Source organism: Marmota marmota, unplaced genomic scaffold, assembly GCF_001458135.2.
Source record: "Marmota marmota marmota unplaced genomic scaffold, marMar, whole genome shotgun sequence".
Lineage (NCBI taxonomy): Eukaryota > Metazoa > Chordata > Mammalia > Rodentia > Sciuridae > Marmota > Marmota marmota.
In genome coordinates this window covers 4,073,919-4,093,513 of record NW_026000153.1, presented here as the reverse complement: position 1 = coordinate 4,093,513, position 19,595 = coordinate 4,073,919, and the positions used below count along the sequence as shown (strand labels likewise).

Below are 19,595 nucleotides of genomic sequence, written 5' to 3'. Positions count from 1 at the left end.
CGCCAAAGACCCGGCTCTGTGCTGTCCCTCTGGCGCTTTGTGTCGCCCACGGCTGCCGCCGCTCAGCGGCGGTTCTCGAAGCTGCAAGATTTGGGAAACCAGCGCGCGCTCTGCTCTTTCCCAGCTCTCTTCTCGCCTTCTCCCCTCCTTCCTTTTTCCTTTTTCCTTTGCTTTCCCTCGCTCCCTGCCGCTGTCCCTCCCTCCCCCAAGCTTACCTTTTTGGGGACCGGTGGCTTCTCCCTCCGTGACGGGTTTGTGGCAGCCCGAGGCATTCGGTGGCAGCGGTGGGCGCAGGTTGCCAAGGGACTGGTCCAGGCATGATCTCAGGGTTCTCTCCTTGGCGGCGGCGGTGGCGGCAGCGGCGGTGGCGGCGGCGGCGGCGGGCGAGGGAGCCCCGCGCGGGCAGCACCAGAACTGGTCGGTGATTTAGGTAGTTTCCTGTTGTTGGGATCCACCTTTCTCTCGACAGCACGACACTGCCTTCATTACTTCAGTTGAAATCGTCTCCAGGTACCTGTACGCGCGGGGGCCGGGCCGGGCGGGGCATCAAGGCCCCGGTAGTGCCAGGCCTGCGGTGGCAACCTCGGCTTTCTCAGCGCAGGAGCCTCTCTTCTTCCTTAGCGCTGTGCCAGCCAGCAGGCCTCATCACTCCCCTAACAACACCTGGCCCAGAGCAGGTACCATCAGGTTAGTTGCTCCTTCGCGGATGCCGGGGGCGTGGTAAGAATTCTGGGCCCCGGGCCATTCAAGGTCAGGGGCGCTAGCTTCAATCCTGAGCTGCTCCTACTGCAGGCCCGCGCCTGGCCTGGGACCCCGCCATTCCCTTGCAAGGCTTGAACATACACACACTCCTATCTGGGATGTGAGCTCCGGAAAGATCCCTTTGCCAGTGGGAGAGCCAGAGAGCCAGGCCGAGATAGGAGGGATAAGGGTGGACAAGGGCTGGTATCCTGGCCTTGTCACTTAACCCTTCCCTCTGAAAACGCTCCCTCTGCTCCCAGGAGCCACCTCTTTTTTCTTCCTTCTTCCTTTGCTCCTTCTTCTTTTATCCTTTTATTTTCTTTGCTCCTTTCCCCCTCTTCCCTTCTCTTTATTTTTCTTTCATCTTCTGTTTCTTTATCTGATTCTCAGTCTTGCTGCCTACTTTCCTTTTAAAATCCTGGAGAAGAAAAGGGCTGGTTTGAGAGAAAGCCAGAGGTCTTATTTTTCTCTGGGCGCTTAAGTAAAGGTCGGAGTCTGAAGAGGAAGGGTTTGCGTGGGACCGCTGTCCAGGACGTGGGTTTGGCCTGATGTGCCTCTGTGCAGACAAGGCCTCGGTTATGATCACGACCGGCTGGCGGCGGCCTTGCGTTCCTTCTCCCTGTAGCTAACTGGCTGTCTGGGAGACCGGATTAGGGGGCACCCGCGGTGTCTTTGTGTGCCCACATCCAGGGCAAGGAGGCGTACACCACCCTCACCCGGAACATGGGCTGAGGCCCAGCCAGACGTAGTGGAGCCAGACCACTCGGCTCCATCGGGAAGTTCCTTGCTGGCTCTGCCGGGCCTGCAGGTCCCATCTCACTCAGGCTTTGACTGTGATGGGGGAGCTCGTTAGGGCAGAGCTTGACTGTTTGCTTGCCAGGGGCAGGCACCAGGTTCAGAATATATTCGATCTGGCCGCTTTGTACAACTGGGTGCTGGCGAAGAGGGCTCTTTCCAGCACCAGTAGGTTCAAATACGTGAAAGGAATCCTAAATTCTAGAGTCATCGAGATACAAACTTAAATCCTTGTCTTAAGCTAGGGGCTATGGATGAAAACCAGCTTTGACCATTCTCCCCACCGAAAACTGAAAATAATCCATTCCCCTTTCCTCCAAAACACTCACATAGCCTTCAGACTCAATGCCCACAGAGCTGTACTTCCCTTCCCAGCTCAGCTGAGGCCCAGGGATTGTTTTCATTGCTCCGCTGGCCAACCTGTTATCTGAAAGACCGGCACACCCGGTTCCCTTCAACTTCTCTCTGCTATTTTCCGGACCAGTGTATTGGATTTATTTCAGAGGTTTATTTCAAGGTTTTTGGAAAATTCTCAGCCAGGAAGGGGCAGTTTGTAATCACACCCATTTATTATTTCTTTATGGACATGCAATCCCTTTAATAAAAGCAGAAGCAAAAGTATGAATATTCTGTTTCCAAGCCTCTGGGCTCAAGAGGGCCAATATTTGGTTTTGTGAATCCCCCCCCCCCTTTTAGGCACCAGTATCAGCTGCTTAACACTCAATGCTTGGTGATTATTTAGTAATTCGCCTATTGTGGGATAAGGCTATTTAAAGCAACAGCTTTGTATTTATTTAAAAAATACTAGTAATATAACGTGTCTTCTCTGGGTACAAATGGAAAGGACAACCAAGCATGCTCTTCCATTTACAATTACAAAAAGGGAAGTTTTCCTCCAGAGTTAAAATTTTAAATGGAAAATCTGAGTCCCTGTGGACTGTGGGACATTTAGGACACCTTGGGCTGTGATAGGGGTGGGGATGACGCATAGGAATTTACACGGAAAGGAAAATATTAGGGGGGAGGGGGTTGTAGCGGCCGGGACAGGCCACTTGGCTAGTTCATTGTGTAGGCCACCTTTCTCAGTGCAGCGCGGAGCAGAGGAAGGGGCACACGTTTGGGATCTGCGTGGCTTCCCAGCTTCCCTCCCCAGTATATACTAACAATTGAGGGTCTCAGCCTCTAAGGATAGGGATATGTTTTCATGATGTGTTTTTTTTTTGGGGGGGGGGAGTACTCGAACTTTTGGTGAGAATGAAAGCCAAAAGTTATAAATAAATGCCTGAGGTCGCCAGCCTTGCTGCCAGCGAAGTGGACTAATGAGAAACACACTTCCAAGCATAGTGTTCACACGTGAATTTAATTACCCCATTTTAGGAGTCGCTACTTTCTGTTTGGAATTGTGATGGGTTTTCCTTTTACCTTTTCTTCCAAAAAAACAATAGAGGCTGCGGCCTTTTCATTTGCTTTCACCCCCCAAGACTCCAAAGGGTGAGAAATAATCTCCCCAATTTGATCAGGTCAAAGGATGAGATTAAAGTCAATGCCCTGTGCCCGATGCCCCGTTTTAATTTCTAGTCCTGGACTTGAGCTGCGGCCGCCTTGCTTTGGGCCTTGTAACTCTGTAAAGTTACTCGGTTCCGTCGGTAACCGAGGTTGGGCACCGGGTGATGGCCAGAAGGGAGGGAAGAAAGGATCCCTGAAGGGCATTCATACTGGGTGCAGGACCTTTTATTCCAGTGCAGGCTTCCCAGTCCCTGGAGCCTTGGAATCTCTTAGGCGGGACTGCCTTTTAGCAAGCCGAACTCCCCTTCTATTGATGCTGTCTGGCGGTTTTTAACCATCTTTCAGACCTCAGTTTAGGGCCTTGGCGAATAGAGCATAGGACCAGGTCGCTAGCGGCCTCCAGCCAGATGAAGAGGTGCAGAATGCGCTGGGCGAAGGAGTGTGCAGCAGGGTCCTGGGTCAGGGGCCTAGCGCTGCACAACCAGACTACTCTCAAAAGCTTCACCTTGTGGCAGTTGGCCGCTCCCTCACTGCCAGCTCCTGGATGAAACAAGTACGAACTTGGGGGGCTGTCCGGGTGCTAGACTTTCTTTTACCGCAGGCTGGGGTGTGGGTGGCAGACCAGATGGTTCCCCCCTAGATAGTCAGTCCCTGCTGGGCGAGCTCTGGCAGGGGCCAGTGTCTACTCTACTTGGGACCCATACTGCGTTGGATTTGACTTTTCGCGTCCGGCCAGGGGAAGACTCCCGAGGACCGCAGGGATTATTTACAGGGAGCTCGCCAACCAAACACAACAGTCTAATTTAACCTTTCCAAGGCCTCGTAAATTTTTACAGCTGGGAGCCACGGCGAGGCAAACGAATCTGTTGGTCGTTCCCGACTTCCCAACCAGTCTGTGTGGCTTCTGAAACAATAACTCCTTATGAAATATCATAAATATAGATTTAAATACAGTAGAGCGAGAATGCGATTTGGCTGCTTTTTTATGGCTTCAATTATTGTCTAATTTTATGTGAGGGGTTCCTCTGGCCGTAGTCGCATGCGGGACCCGCGCCTTCCTGATGGCGTGATTAATTGTGATATAAAATAGTCCGCTTAAGAAGTGTGTGTGTTGGGAGGGGGCAGGGGAGAGAACAGAGGCAAGGCCAGATTTGATCTTTTAATCTTCGTTGGCCACAATTAAAACAAACCCGATCGTGGAGCGGCGTGATCCCTTTGCATAAAAACATATGGCTTTTGCTATAAAAATTATGACTGCAAAACACCGAGCCATTAATAGCGTGCGGAGTGATTTATGCGTTATTGTTCTGCCGGGTGGACACGTGACGCGCGCGGCCAATGGGGGCGCGGGCGCCGGCAACTTATTAGGTGACTGTACTTCCCCCCTGGTGCCACCAAGTTGTTACATGAAATCTGCAGTTTCATAATTTCCGTGGGTCAGGCCCGGCCGACCAGGCGCGGGACACGGCAATGGCCACCACCGGGGCTCTGGGCAACTACTATGTGGACTCGTTCCTGTTGGGCACTGACGCGGCCGACGAGCTGAGTGCTGGCCGCTACGCGCCAGGGGCCCTGGGCCAGCCCCCACGGCAGGCGGCGGCACTGGCCGAGCACCCAGACTTCAGCCCGTGCAGCTTCCAGTCCAAGGCGGCGGTTTTCGGCGCCTCGTGGAACCCGGTGCACGCGGCGGGCGCCAACGCCGTGCCTGCTGCAGTGTATCACCACCACCATCACCACCACCCCTACGTGCACACCCAGGCGCCCGTGGCAGCGGCGGCGCCGGACGGCAGGTACATGCGCTCCTGGCTGGAGCCCACGCCCGGTGCGCTCTCCTTCGCGGGCTTGCCCTCCAGTCGGCCTTATGGCATTAAACCTGAACCGCTGTCGGCCAGAAGGGGTGACTGTCCCACGCTTGACACTCACACTTTGTCCCTGACTGACTATACTTGTGGTTCTCCTCCAGTTGATAGAGAAAAACAATCCAGCGAAGGCGCCTTCTCGGAAAACAATGCTGAGAATGAGAGCGGCGGAGACAAGCCCCCCATCGATCCCAGTAAGTGTCTTCTCCTCCAAATCAGCCGCCGCCTCCACGCCGGCCCCCCGGATCTGCTGGCCCGTCAGCTTTCTTTGAGCCTGCCTTCGTCCTTGCTGGGAACCTCCCCGAGCTGGGACCGGGAACCAGAAGTTGGTGTTTGGGACACCTCAGACGGGGCCCCAAGTCCACAGAACTGTGACGAGCAGGCCTGCAGGGCTGGGGAAAGGGGAGGAGGCTGCTGCAGCGAGAGGGGGCGGGGCGGGCGCTACAAGCCGAGCCAAGACCCGCCGCCCCTCTACTAGGCTGCCCAGGCCCAGGACTGAGCTACTTTGGGCCGTTCTTCGAAAGCAGCGCAGCGGAGAGAGTCTTTTGTGCAGCTAGATTGTTCGCGAGCGGCGGCAGCAGCAGCAGCCGGGCAACCTGACCCCGGTACTCAGGGGGACACGGTCGATTCCATCCACTTCTTGCCTTCAGCCGGTGGCGGCGTAAATCCTGCCTAGGATGAGGCTGCGGGAGATCGGGCCGCAAGGGTCCCCTTTCCAGATTATTCAAATAAGCTGGAGACGTGATTAAAGGCGTTGGGGCGCCCTGCCGGCCAGCCTAGCTTTCACGGCCTTCCAGGAAGGTCAAATAAGAAGTGGGAAGAGTGGAGGGAAAGCTGGGGAAGGAAAGACAGAGTCAGAGAAAGTCAGGGAGAGAGAGAGAGAGAGAGAGAGAGAGAGAGAGAGAGAGAGAGAGAGAGAGAGAGAGAGAGAGGCATTCTTAAATCTTGCCACACAAACACAGCGTCTCGTTTCCCTCTGCGTGGCCCAAAAGGAGATCTGTTTCTAAATTTCACTCTCTTAGAATGTGCAAAGAATGGGAAAAAGAGGCAGGGACAGAAGGATAGAGGAGAAAGGAGGGCGGTGGAGGGGAGGGGGAGCCTAGGTTTTACTGCGGGCAATTGTAAGTGACCGTCCGTGCGTCTGTCTGCCAGGGTTCCATTGTGTCCGAAGCTGGGCTGCCTTCCCTAATCAATTCAGCAGCGTCCTGCATATGGACCAGACACCCAGGAGGCTCCCTCGTACCCAGCGAGGGTGCTTCTCCTTCTAAACCCAGTGTCTCTCTCCTCCGCAGATAACCCGGCTGCCAACTGGCTTCACGCACGCTCCACGCGGAAGAAGCGCTGCCCTTATACCAAACACCAGACGCTGGAACTGGAGAAAGAGTTTCTGTTCAACATGTACCTCACCAGGGACCGCAGGTACGAGGTGGCCCGACTGCTGAACCTCACCGAGAGGCAGGTCAAGATCTGGTTCCAGAACCGCAGAATGAAAATGAAGAAAATCAACAAGGACAGAGCAAAAGACGAATGATGCCATTTGGGTTATTTAGAAAAGAGATGAGCTAGAGAAAAAAAGACAGGACTGCTTGTCCCCTTGTCCCTGTTCTCCCCCAACCCCAGCCTCCACCACCCTGCACAAAGCGGCTCTAAAACCCCAGGCCTCATCTCCCCCCTGGCAAACCCTGCTCAGGCTGGCTCCTAGGCCTGCAGCTTTGATGGAGGAGGTATTGTAAGCTTTCCATTTTCTATAAGACAAAGGGGGGGGGGTGTGCATTAGCGCTGATGGCTGTGTGTGGTAGCTTGTATATATTTAAAAAAATCTACCTGTTCCTGACTTAAAACAAAAGGAAAAACTACCTTTTTATAATGCACAACTGTTGACTCGGGCTGTATAGTTTTTAGTCTGTGTAGTTAATTTAATTTGCTCTTTGTGCGGCAGATCGCTCTGCCTAGATACTTGAACACTGTGTTTTATTGTGGTAATTATGTTTTGTGACTCAAACTTCTGTGCTGGGTGATGCACCGGTTGTGATTGTGGAAGCTAGAATTCAATTTGAACTCAGGTTGTTTATGAGGGGGAAAAACAATTGCATAGAGTATAGCTCTGTAGTGGAATACGTCTTCTGTATAACTAGGCTGTTAACCTATGATTGTAAACTAGCTGTAAGGATTTCCCAGTGAAATAAAAATTTTAAAATGGGGGGAGGTTCTTCAGGATGCATAGATTGATGGTTTCTCTACTTAAGAAATGCAGGCATTTTAGTCTCTACATATGCTTTATAGTCTTATCTTGTTCATGTACATATAATCTATATATTAAAGAAAAAGTTCATAATCGGACAAGCTTGAATATTGTTTTTGCACCAGAGGAACAGTGAGGAAATTCGGAGCTATACATATGTGCAGAAGGTTACTACCTATGGTTTATGCTTCATTTTAATTGGGGGAAAATGCTTATTGTAATGGAATTAATTTTATTGATAATAAATTATACACCACAAAACCGCCATTGGGCTACTGAACATTTGTATTCTTGAATAATCTGGGTTTTCCATCGGGCTGAACATACACTGTATATTTTGCAATAGTTACCTCAAGGCCTACTGACCAAATTATTGTGTTGAGATATTTAACTTTTTGCCAAATAAAATATATCGATTCTTTTCTAAATTTTTTTTTTTTTTTTTTTTTTTGCGGGTCTGCTTTTTGCACCTTCTCCGCCGTCGGGAAGTCTGGGCAGAGTCTCTGATTGGAGGCCAGACTAGGGGTGTCGGGGAGGGAGATCCCTAATTTTGCGTCTAGCCTGCGTTGGAAGCTGAGACCTGCCAGTCACGGCGGGGCCTAAGCTTTCCCAACGTAGCCAACTGCCAGGCGGCACAAGCAGCGGAGGAAGACTGACTGGAAAAACAAGAGGCCTGGACTCACGACCTTGTGTCTATTCACTGGACCGCAGGGAACCTCGGACGAGATGGGCTGGGGTCTGGGTATCTCTGACCAGTACTGGTCAGTACTGGTGGAAAGACCACTTGTTCATCCTGGTGCCCCAACAAATTTCCCAAACTCGGGTCCACAGCCGCCTGCGGCCTTTCCTAGCAAGGTGGGAGGAGTGAGAAGCGCAGGACCCACAGGGCCCGCCTCCTGAGGAGGCTCTGAGGAGGGAATCGCAAACCTCACCCGCCATCGTGGCTGCCCGCTCACGCAGCTGGGGACTTGCACGGGATTCAAGGCCTGCGCTCTCTCCCCACTACGTCCTGGAAGCCAGGCCCGGGAGAATCTGCATCCTGCCCCACAACCCCCTCCCGAGAGCACAAGTCCTGGCAGAGGCAGGGCCCAGGCAACCGAGGAGCCCCGAAGCGCCATAAAAGAAAATGAGGGCTGTTACCGTTTATGGGGTGTAAAGGGCTGCGGAGGGAATGGCCACAACTTCGGAGGCCCGAGCGCTTTCCAGATGTGGCCGGAGGGTTCATCCTCGCTCCCCTCTTTTCTTCTCTCGCCCTGCCCCCCACCCTCCGTGACTCCTGCAAAGTTGACCGTGTTCGGAAGCGTGAAAGAGGAACCAGGCGCGAGTGGATGGAGTGTCCCCTCACCCCCACCCCCACCCCCATCCCGCCGCCAAGTTGGGACGCACTCTGTTGTTGTAGACAGAAGGAACTTCAAAGAATGGGCAGTGAGGGTGCGCCATAAAGACCGGGTCTGCGAACTGTCTGGAATTCGGTCCTTAATGAGTTTACAACTGTCCAGCCCCAATTAGGATATTCCACCAAAGCCCTTTCATTTGTTTGCTCTGTCTGCCGCCGATAAAGCGGTTGCGGAAACAGCTCTCTTTTATGGGCATTACCCGCTCCGCGGCGTAGATTCCAGGCCCCCACGCGCCACCCCTCCCCCCGCCCGGGACTGGGTCCTCGCCCCGCCCTTGGGAGTGAGGCATTTTGTGGACCCTAGCCGCGGTTACCGAAGTTCAGGCTGGCCCGGGCTTCGGGGGCTGCAGTGCCAAGGTAAGGCCAGGAGATGGCAGTGTGGCTCCACCAAAGAGGTGCTTGAGCCGCCATCTCCGGCCACCGCGACCCTGGGAAGCTCCTAAGATGTCGACTTGACGCGAGCCTTTCTAGAATGGGAGCCCCAGATTTAAGTGGACAACAGTCATATATTATTGGTGCTACTCATGCCAGGCTGGAAGCCTTCCTGGGAAGCATGCATGCGGTGGGTGCTTGCCTGACCCTCACCGCCCGCGCCTCCTAGGCCCCATCCCAAGGGCACAGCGCTTTGGGGCTGCAGCTCCAGGCGCCGGTAGACTCCAGGGGTCACCGCCCTCAACCCAGCACAGGCTTCGGGGCAGCGAGACGCGCGGGGAACCTGGCTCATCGGCAGATGGACACAAGGACCAACGTCTACAGCCCTCGGACCTGATGAACCCACAGAGGGAAAGCAGAGGGCGCACACCGTGACCACGGGTTCCCTGGCGGCCTCGGAGGCACCGGAAACCTGCGCGGTGGTTCAGGGCCGGGTTCAGGACCCAGAAAGCCAGCACCGGAGAGAGCCAAGACCCCGGGACTCGGCCGGTTTGAATACGTGACAATAAAATTAGGCGGGTGAAAATTGGGCGTGAAGCCATCATTGGTGAATGTCTAGAGTAGATTAGCCAGGAGTTGCTTGGGAAGAGGAATCTTTTGGAACTGACCAGGAACTATTTGGTTGTTCTAAAATAAATGTGATGTTTAAAATAACAATTATAATATTATCCAAGCTCCAGAATTGGCGCGCGCGCACGTCGTGGAAACATCCTTTACTTTGGCTGCGGTATTTCCTTGACTTTAGGTGCAGAGATTACTCTGGCGACCCTGCTGAGCAGGCCAAAAGGAAGGGACCCCAATCCATGCTCAGTCTATCCCTATGCTAGGTGGGGAACATGCTTCGAAGCCTCTGCAAAGGCCACCCATAGCCCGTACTGGAGGATCAGCCACGGGTGTAGAATGGTTTCGGAGGGAAAACACAAAAGCAAACCGAATCCTTCGAAGCACCGCGGAGCCTTGTGAACACGCCGCGCGGTGCATTTATTTGGGATTGTAATAGTCTCTGCCAAGCCCACAAAATGTTTACGACCTGCATCTCCTCGCTGAACATGCTGTAAAACTGGGGGCTAGGTTTTGGCTGACATCTCTCCTGGGGATTTGCCTCACTCGCTTTTTCTCTTTCTCCTTTTTTCCTATCTATATATACATGTTAGTATTAGAGGTTACATCTTCATTATATTTCTGTATAAAATGCATACTATTTCACAACATCCGATTGTAAGAAGGGTTTTATAAAGCTTCCCCAGAGTGACCCGTGGCCGTATATTGTGTATTCAAAACTGCAGATAGAAAGCTTGATTTCTGTAACTACAAATAAATGAAGTCACAAATAGGTTGCACCGCTCCTCTCCACTGATCACAAAGGAACCAGGTAAGTGCAGGCCTCCCAGAATCTCTGAGGCCAGCTCCGGCAGAGCCTCCTTGCCCTTGGCCAGCTGGCGGCTGGGAGGCTGTTTGCTCTCTCGGCTGCCTAAGAGCTGCATCCCGCAACCGCTCTTCGCCCAGACCAGATTCTGCACCAGACGGAGCTCATTTGCCCGGGTCGGGAATGGGTCTTTCCCTGTGCCCTGGCCAGGGACCTCTCACTGGATGGGGAACGGAGGCGAGAGGCGTGGGTAGAAACATTTAGAGAAGAAAATCGCTTCCTGACTCTCCTGACTCTCAGGGCCATTCGCTTCGGACAGCTGGGTTTATATATTTAACTGGATTTAAATATCCAGGACTATGGTTAACAAGAAATGGGAAACACTCCGACAGTAGGGGAAAAGCTTGCTTCAAGAGTACAGTGGGAAATTATCTAAAGATAATCAATTTGGCTGATTAGAAACCAGCCTACAAGGGCCTGTTCCAGGCCCGGCATCAACAAGGATTTCCATGATTATAATTACACATAACCCAGTGTATTTGCATCTTTTTAGTCAAATAAGTAGGTAACCAATGGCTCAAGAACTCATGATTAAATAGGTTTTATTGAAAACCTCTTTTTGTTAGGCTGTTTTCGTTTTAAAATCCTTCCACAGGAGGCAGGACAGAGAGAAGCACAGAAAGGAAAGAGAGGTTGAGGTGCCTGCGGGAGTGGCCCAGTTGACTGACTTGGGCCCAGAAGAACCTAAGCCTTTCAGGCAGCATCTGGATCCTCCTTGGCCTAAGGAGAGGAGCAGAGCTCCTGCCAGGATTGCTGGGTTGCAGCTGGGGGGCCAACCTGGGGCAGAGATAGGCATGTGGAGCTTGCATACAGCTCTTTCTTGAGGCGGGTGAGTTTCTTCCTGCACTCCCTGAAATCATTCCCCACCGGGCCTATAGGATCCCCCTACCTAGGGCAGGTTCTACTTTAAAGGAGGTAACTTTCAGCCATCCCAGCCGCCTGAGTCTAGACAGACTGTTGCGGCAGAGCCAGGTCTTTTTCTTTGCGTCTTTTTGTGTCACCGGAGGAACAATTTATTGGTCTAAAGCTGTCTAATTCTGCTTCTTTGATCTCTTCTTGTTGCTTCGTCTTCCTTTAGCTAACTTAGGTTTTTATCTCTCTCAAAAGGCATTGTTATTTGGAATTTTTTTCTTCCTGTTTTATGCCCTTCATGTCCCATCTGAGATTCTGAGACTGTATCATCCTGACCCACCATAAAGGGCATCCCCGGATATTGTTCCTCTAGGTTCTCTGTACCCCTAGGCAGCCCCGGAGCCCACCTGCCCCCACCTCCCCCCTCCAAGTATGAGCCCTTTACTGGACAGAAGCTGGGGATCCTTGCTGATCTGAACTATCTTACAGCCTTTTGTGCCCCAGGACCCCCTGAGAGGGTGCTGTGAATAAGGGGGCATCCTGGACCCTCTAAAACTGATGAAGAGTGCTTTGTACACAGGGAACCAAACTCTATAATTTAGAGGAGAATTTCCGGAGCAATTCCATTGTGAGGTCGGGTTTATGGTGTGCAATCGAGCTGGGCAGTAAAAGGTGGCCAGGCTTCCAGTGCGGCCTGGGCAGTTTATGAGGCGTTTAGAGGAAGGGTTAGCCCAATCATCCTCTGCAGAACAGTGGGCAGCAGGGCTTCAGCTGATCCAACACCACAGCAGGGCAGGGAAGGTAGGAACCGTGGGTTGAGGGTCTAAATCAGAAGAAGTAAGACTACTATGCACTCAGCTTTCTGTGAGCTGGGTACTTAGAAAGGTAAAGCCACTGTAGCTGGGTGGTGTGGGGGGAAGGCTCCCGTATTTGTTTTTGTTATCTCCTAAAGAAATGGGGTCCACAATGGGCTGCAGTCCCCAGATGCCTGGATCCCCTTTCCTGTCCAATTCAGGTCTAAAGCATTTATTGCTCCCAGGCATCCAGAACCACAAGGTGGAGGTCCAGGGTTGGCTAGGGTGAAGGCTGCCTGGAAAGGTGTGTGGTGGGGGTCAAGGTTCCTCCAAGCTGAAGGGGATAGAACCAGTTCCCCAGTGAGCCAGGGTGGTGGGGGGGGAACCAGGGGTTGTGGGAAGGACAAAGGAGTGTTAAGCCATTTATTGGTTTGCCGGAGGCTAGCCAGGTGCTCAGGAGTGAAAGCACAGAGCCTGTAGGGCCCTGGTGTCCAGGAGGAGGGAGGAGAACCTCATGCTAATAAATCTGTTGGCAAATGAGGCTCATTAATAGATAAATATTTCACTGCTTCCTTTAGTGCGGATAAACTGTGCGCTGCCGATTAAGGAAAGGAAGCCGGGAGAGGTTGAGTTTATTCGAACCACATGGTTCCAGTTTGCGGTGGCATTCTCTCTGCAGCTGAAAGCGACGCTGCGCCTGCCCGGTGTGGATCAGAGTTTAAATCTGGCCTGTTGCCCATCGAACATGATAAAGACCTAGACAGAATAGAACTGCCCATAGCGGAGCCCTGCCTGGGAGGCCATAGGGTGGGCGGGTGCGCAGGGTGCGGAGAACCTCCAGGGACTGGGTCAACACACAGAAGATGGACAGGGAAGATCCACATGGTTGGTCTGGGGTTCGCTCCTAAGTATGAGGAACTGTGCTGCGCGGACACTGCCCAGAGTCCGCAGGCTCAGGCGCCTGAGTTGGCGGCCAGCCGGGTGCTCCCACGGAGCCTCGGGGTCCTGTTCCACAGGGTGCTCCAGGCTCGCCTGGCACTGGCGGATTCGTTGGTCGAATATTTGAGCCTCTTCCCCTTCCATTCTAAGCGGCCGCGGGTCCCGCGGAGCGAGACCACCTGTGAGGGCTGCTGAGATTGGCGGAGGCGGTCATGTGGGCGGTCACGTGCTGCCGCGAGCTCCGTCCAAAAGAAAATGGGGTTTGGTGTAAATCTGGGGGTGTAATGTTATCATATATCACGCTACCTCGTAAAACCGACACTGAAAGCTGCCGGACAACAAATCACAGGTCAAAATTATGAGTTCTTCGTATTATGTGAACGCGCTTTTTAGCAAATATACGGCGGGGGCTTCTCTGTTCCAAAATGCCGAACCTACTTCTTGCTCCTTTGCGCCCAACTCTCAGAGAAGCGGCTACGGGGCGGGCGCCGGCGCCTTCGCCTCCACGGTACCGGGCTTATACAATGTCAACAGCCCCCTCTATCAGAGCCCCTTCGCATCGGGCTACGGCCTGGGCGCCGACGCGTACGGCAACCTGCCCTGCGCCTCCTACGACCAAAACATCCCCGGGCTCTGCAGTGACCTCGCCAAAGGCGCCTGCGACAAGGCAGACGAGGGCGCGCTGCACGGCCCAGCCGAGGCCAATTTCCGCATCTACCCCTGGATGAGGTCTTCAGGTAGGCGCAGCCACCAGGCGGGGCGGGCGGAAAAGTAGCCGGGAGCTCGGCGCTCGGTAGCGCGGGGCCAGAGAGAGCGGAGCCAGGCGGCTGTGTGCCGGCGGCCCGTGACTCCCGGCGGCGCTGCCTTTCTGGTTTTAATTAGAGCTGAGGCGCCATTGCGTGGAGAGCCCATAGTATTGTATGTAAATGAGGCTCATAAAACTTTTTATGGCCCAATTAATGGATTCAATCCTCGTAAATTTATTTAACTCTCTTTGCCTTGAAATTTTAACATTGTTTGTTCGCTATTTTCCCTCTGTCTCTCCTTGTCTCTCTCTCCTCCTCCCTCCCTTTCTTCTTTTTCTCTCCCTCCTATTCCTTTCTGCCTGACTTTTCTTTCTCAGAGGCCGAAAAGCCAAGTCCTCTGGGGGCCTCTCACCCACCCCTGTGCCAGGGGCCATTTCAAGACGTGGGCCCGGAGGGAACTGGGACAGAGGGTCAGAGTGCCCTAGGAAGGTCTGGAGACAGGGGCGAGGGTTGCTCAGGAGGGTCGCCCACTTGCATTGCAAGGCTGGGGAGCAGAGGGGCTTGCCTTTGAATGGCAAAAGTGCAGCGGCTCCTATTTGCCCACACTCTATATTTACAATTTCCCTTTGTCAGGGGGAACCAGGACATTGTGGAAGCGTAGCCGGCTGGAAAGGTCGGTTGTAAAGTTGGGATTCTGTGCCTTTGCTCCTTACAGAACTGCCTACACGTCTGGCACCACAGTTGGTGCCTTGTGCTAACATTCCCTCTCCTCCCCCTGTTCCGTTCTCGGTTGCGGGGCAGAGCCGGTTTTACGGTCTGGGCAAGGAAGAAGGTGCAGGCTCTGGGATAGTAGCCTGGCTAAAGCACTGTTCTGTCCATGTCCCTGTCTGCTTGTCTGTCCATGTGTCTGCATTTTTACTCTTAGGACCTGACAGGAAGCGAGGTCGCCAAACCTATACGCGCTACCAGACGCTGGAGCTGGAGAAGGAGTTCCACTTCAATCGCTACCTGACGCGGCGGCGCCGCATCGAGATCGCCCACGCGCTCTGCCTCACTGAGCGCCAGATCAAGATCTGGTTCCAGAACCGCCGCATGAAGTGGAAGAAAGAACATAAGGACGAGGGTCCATCCGCCACTGCAGTCCCTGAGGGTGCAGTGCCCTCCGCTGCTGCTACTGCCGCTGTCTCGGACAAGGCCGATGAGGAGGAGGAAGATGAAGAGGAGGACGAAGAGGAGGAGGAATGAAGGGCCACACTGGGGCCCTGGCTGCACTGGACAGTCAGAAAAGCGTCTTTGAGAAACTCACTGGTTTTATTTACAAAAATGAGGAAAATAAAAAGAAAATGTAAAAAATAATAATAAAAATAAAAACACCCTGACTCCAACCCGCACCCACCCACCCCATCACCAACCCTAGTTCCCAACTTTTCTGGACTGAGTGGCCACTGAGACTAGGTCGCCTTGGGATCCCCTCTGCCTATGAGTATCCCAGTAGATACCCCAAACCCTAGGCCAGCGCTTGGCTCTGGCATGGCCAAAATACTACCTAGCACAGGCCTCCTTGAGAGGCAACCCCCAAACTACCTATGGGCCCAGCCCCAGTGGGCCTCCACTCCCAGGAAGCCCCCTTCAACACTGGCAGACACCCAGCACCACCTCCTATACCCTTAAGAATGGTGATTCTCTCAGTACTACCTACTAGCCCCAAACTACCTATTTTGTGCTGGCTGGCTTGCCTGCTACTTGGTGCCGGCCTCTCCCAGGCCAGGCCCCTGCTTCTCCCAGTGGACTGCCTTTGAGGCATCACTGAGAAGGCATGGGGGTCCAGGGACCAGGGCATTGGCTTCTATTTAAATTGAAAAATAATATATTTCTTCCAAAGCATACTATGTGCTGCAACCTAGAATCCCTCTTTCTCTGGCTTGGGCACCTCAAGTTCAGGCCCATCACCGCCCCCACTTCTGGAGGGAAGCATTCCTGAGATGGCTGCAGACCTCTGGGTTAGCTTCTGCTTCATAGAATTGCAGAGATGCTCCCAGCCTCCCTGTCCTCTTCCTAGCCCCTGTGTCCTACTGTTCAGCCATGTCAAATATGTACACCCTGATTTTTCCTACAATAACAAATACTGTTTATTTGAGGTTTTTTTTTTCTTTTGTCATTTCTGTAGTCTTGGAGCTCATTTACAAAGGAATGTCTTGACTTGGAAAGGATGTGTTAATGGGGTGACTTTGTAGCATGGTGTGTTGTCTTGAGCTAACTCTGTAGTGGCTGGGAGGCCAGATGCCCTCCCTGATGCCTTTCATCTCCTGTGTTGTCTTGTGTCCCTCTTAGCTCCAGCCTGGGGTTCAGGGAAAATATGCTTCCCAGCCCAGCTACTTGTGTTTTATGTAACAAAATAAAGATGCTTGGTGACAAAGAAACATGGACTACTTTATCCAAAAGGTTGGGGAGAAGAAAAGGTGGCTATAGCTGAAGGGCAAGCCCTGGGTATGCCTGTTTGCCCAGGGTGGCAGTAGGGAAGCAAAAATAGACTATCCTCCTATCCAAATGTTGGGTGTACATGTATTAGTGTATAAGTGTGTCATGTATCTTTTTATGCTTTATGTGTAGATTTGTGTGAGTATGCATGTGCCTATTTTTGCATGTTTGTTTTTCTATACATGCTGTGTATATTCTCATATAATTTCATAATTGTGTATATTTCTGCATCCACAATTGTGTGTATATCTGTGCCCATAACTGTGTGATTATTTCTGTGTCCATAATTGGGTGCATGTGTTTTTGTGTGTCCATAATTGCACATTTTCCGTGTCCATAATTGTATCTCTTTGTAGAGATTTTTGTCTGGTGTCTCTGTGTGCAGAAGATCACTTGAAGACGGAATCTATGACAGATTCATTATGTTCTACCAACCTCCCTAAAAAACTCCACAAATTCCATAAGAGAATTCGAAATCTACCCTCTCCTCTAAGGATGTGGAGCGGACTCAGAAAGGGACATCATCTACCCTACAACTGATCCCCAGATTCTGCACACCCTCTGACCCAGCCCCAGGATAGGAAATAGGATTCAGGGACTCTGCCGCTGCACCCCCACTCTGTCTTTAGAAGAGGCTGAGGGTGCCCTAAGGTTCAACACGCTAGCGGGGGGGTTCGGAGAGAAGCAGGAACCGCAAAATTGGCTACGCAGCCTCGGCAGGGGCATCTCGGTGTTAGGGAAGGGGCGAAAAGCATCCTGAGCTCTGCCAGCGAAGACCTCCATTCTATCTCTTGCCCGATGGGGCCAGCTTCTTAGAGCTCTTTTAATAAAACCCGGCCCAAAATGGTCTGTAAAACCTGCGGCCCCAAGTAGGGGCCGCCTCGGTGGTAAGATGGCGCCGGTGTAAGAGCTGCCTCCTCTTAGTGATGGGGAAAGGGTCATAAATCCGTTGTTGTTTATGAAAATTTACAACTTTGCAATACAACTTTATGAGTTGTTCGGCCCTTCCATTGGCCGCTGTCGGTCATGTGGATAGGAACCGTGAACATGAACTTTTTTATAATTTCCCTTGCGAGAATAGAGCCGCATTCTTTTGCTCCGCTCCATCCTGCCTGCTTCGGAGCTCGGCCTTCCAGTCCCCGCTGGTCCGCGCTTTGTCCCGCGATGGCGAGCAAAGGGAAGCCCCAGCCAGGCCTGGCCGGGCTGCTCGCGCTGGAGGTGGGGCGCGCCCAGGTCCTGGCGCCGCAGCGGCCGCTTTGCAACTCGCAACCTGGCTAATTTCCTGAGTCCTCTGGCACCAGGAAGGAGGACAATTCGTCTCCCGGGCTGCCCAAGCGACAGCTGTCAGAGGGGCAGGAGCTTCTGGCAGCCGCCATCTGAAGGTGAGACATGTGGGAAGGAGACAGGAGCAAAGGTGGTGAGGTGCTGCGCAGGGTGAGAGAGGGAAACCAGCACGGCTTTGAAGGGGAGCAATGCAATACCCACCCTCACCCCATACTCCCCTGTTCACACTCGCCTGCATTACCCACCATAGCCCATTGTGACACACACACATACACACTCATACACACACACACACACACACACACTCACTCACACCCAACACCACCATCAGCACCACTCCCTCTTTCTCCCTTCCCTGGCTCATCATGTCAGTAAATGCCATCTTCCCATCGTGGCACCTTCTCATCGACCCCATGTTCCTGGCAGCAGTATTTGAGTCTTCTCTCGCCCTTTCTCCACTGACCCCACACTCTGTGTTTCCTGCCAGCTTCTCGGTTTGGATATTTTTGTTTGTTTTTTCATTCATGGCCCAATTGGTTCGATGGAATTCTCCAACAACAGGAGATAGTTCCCAACCTGGGAAGGTGGGAAGAGGTGAGGACAAAGTGAGTTAACCCAGAGGCATCAAAACAGTACTCTCTATTCCATATAAATTGGTTTCAGACAGAAAGGAACTTACTAGTTCAGCCAGAGTTCTCCACAGATTGCCTGCATCCTTTCCCCGGTTTTGCGATGAGAGGTGTCTGAAGCTCTGAGGGAGGGAATAGGTGGATGGGTGGAATTCTGTGTTGAAGGAGAGGATGGGGTTAATTGTCTGGTTGTTGCTTGGTGGGACATTTCGGTGAAAAAAAACAAAAACAAAACAAACAAACAAACAAAAAAACACATTGTGGTGTTAGTGTGGGTGGCAGGAGCCCGCCGCTAAGGTTGAAGGACGGATGCAAACCGAGTCTTGGCAATAACGGGAACCCCCCAACCCACCTGGCACAAGGGTCTGGCGTCCACTAGCCCCACCTCCCACAAGCAGGGAGAGTACTGCGGACCTAGTAGAGTGGAGGTACTGAGGGTCTGCTAGCGGTGGCTTTGCCTAGCGCGATGATACGAACTGCGGCTCAGTTGGTGCGCTTCCGCCCGGATTTGCCCCGGGGAGCTCCCGGGACAGCGACAAGAATCAATCCCGAGGTTCTAGGCATTAATTCTTTTTATTTGTTTTTTTCCTTTGCTGTTTTCTCCGTTTTGAGAAACCTTGGTATGCACTGGATAATTTAAAAAGGAGTGTAGATGTTTGGGACGTTCGCCCGCGCGGTGGGTGCGCTTGGGGCAGATAAAGCGGCGAATTTGCATGGTGGGGCGTCCGGCTGCCTGACTGAGGCTGCCGCGGGCAGATTATTTATTGCGACCGAGTCGGGGGCTCGCTGCTGCCACGCTGTGGCCGTCGCCGGGACCGGCGCCAGCCGCAGCCCGCCTCTTACAGCCTGGCGCGACTGCTCTACCGGCCCCTCAGAGATTCCCCAGAAGGCAGTGGAGAGGGGGAAGAAGGGGGTCTGGGGGCTGTCTCCCAGGGTCTATTTGGCTGGGAAATCTTGCTGCCTCCGCCACCCCTGACAGCCGGACGCCGGAAAAGACTCGGGACCTCCCTTCACCCTCACCCCAGCACCATGGAGACTGGTCGCACAGGCCGCCTGGCACATCATGGCTGCTTCTGTCCAAACTGCGCGTCCCAAGGCGCCCTGAGGGCGCACGCCGATTGGGGGAACACGCTGGCTTTGGGATTCTGACATTGGAAAGACCACTTGTGGTCCTGAGGCCTGCTGGCCTGGCTGGCCCTGAGGAGAATTGGCTATGGCAAGGAAGGCGGGCTGTGTCTCCAGGAGAGGGCCTGTGAGGGACAGAGGCCGCACCTGTGTGTTTTGGGTTCTGATCCTGGCTAGTGATTTGGCTGAACGGAGGTGGGCCTTCGAGGTCCCCACACTCACACCAGCAGGCCAACCTCCAGGTTGGCGGAAATGGAGGAAGTGGACGGGTAGCCCAGGGCAAGGGTGGACTGTGTGACCCTATTCGCCATCCTGCCCCCGTTGGAGGAAACTGAAAGGTAAGTCTGCTTT

General features: G+C 53.1%; 3 protein-coding genes and 2 long non-coding RNA genes across 8 annotated transcripts in view; 3 read left to right on the top strand and 2 right to left on the bottom strand.

The window, feature by feature from the left end:
• LOC125611510 overlaps positions 1 to 515 on the bottom strand; it is a 2,245-nt gene extending 1,730 nt beyond the window's left edge. The window contains exon 1 of the long non-coding RNA XR_007341677.1: positions 216 to 515. This is a non-coding gene — a long non-coding RNA (uncharacterized LOC125611510). The remainder of the gene's footprint in view (positions 1 to 215) is intronic.
• Positions 516 to 2,322: 1,807 nt separating this feature from the next.
• Positions 2,323 to 7,571, top strand: Hoxa9 (homeobox A9). The gene is made up of 2 exons (XM_015490173.2): positions 2,323 to 5,095; positions 6,194 to 7,571. The coding sequence occupies exons 1-2, from the start codon at positions 4,513 to 4,515 to the stop codon at positions 6,430 to 6,432; spliced, it is 822 nt and encodes a 273-aa protein (XP_015345659.1). The 5' UTR covers positions 2,323 to 4,512; the 3' UTR covers positions 6,433 to 7,571.
• Positions 7,572 to 12,559: 4,988 nt separating this feature from the next.
• Hoxa7 (homeobox A7) lies at positions 12,560 to 16,148 on the top strand. Its single transcript, XM_015490171.2, has 2 exons — positions 12,560 to 13,719; positions 14,654 to 16,148. Exons 1-2 carry the CDS (start codon positions 13,341 to 13,343, stop codon positions 14,971 to 14,973), a joined length of 699 nt encoding a protein of 232 aa, XP_015345657.1. The 5' UTR covers positions 12,560 to 13,340; the 3' UTR covers positions 14,974 to 16,148.
• LOC125611509 lies at positions 15,879 to 18,447 on the bottom strand. Its single transcript, XR_007341676.1, has 2 exons — positions 18,170 to 18,447; positions 15,879 to 17,582 (listed from the first exon to the last, which is right to left on the bottom strand). It is a non-coding gene; the product is annotated as an uncharacterized LOC125611509 (long non-coding RNA).
• The window catches only part of Hoxa3 (homeobox A3), a 44,040-nt gene continuing 41,896 nt past the window's right edge, over positions 17,452 to 19,595 (top strand). For all 4 annotated transcript variants that reach the window (XM_048786378.1, XM_048786376.1, XM_048786377.1 and 1 more), the window contains exon 1: positions 17,452 to 17,588. The gene's annotated coding sequence lies outside the window, so the exon portion shown is untranslated. The remainder of the gene's footprint in view (positions 17,589 to 19,595) is intronic.

Coding starts and splice junctions, on each gene's coding strand:
- Hoxa9 (XM_015490173.2), top strand. CDS start 4,513: ATGGCCACCACCGGGGCTCTGGGCAACTACTATGTGGACTCGTTCCTG. Junction 5,096..6,193: donor CAAGCCCCCCATCGATCCCA/GTAAGTGTCTTC, acceptor TCTCCTCCGCAG/ATAACCCGGCTGCCAACTGG.
- Hoxa7 (XM_015490171.2), top strand. CDS start 13,341: ATGAGTTCTTCGTATTATGTGAACGCGCTTTTTAGCAAATATACGGCG. Junction 13,720..14,653: donor CCCCTGGATGAGGTCTTCAG/GTAGGCGCAGCC, acceptor TTTTACTCTTAG/GACCTGACAGGAAGCGAGGT.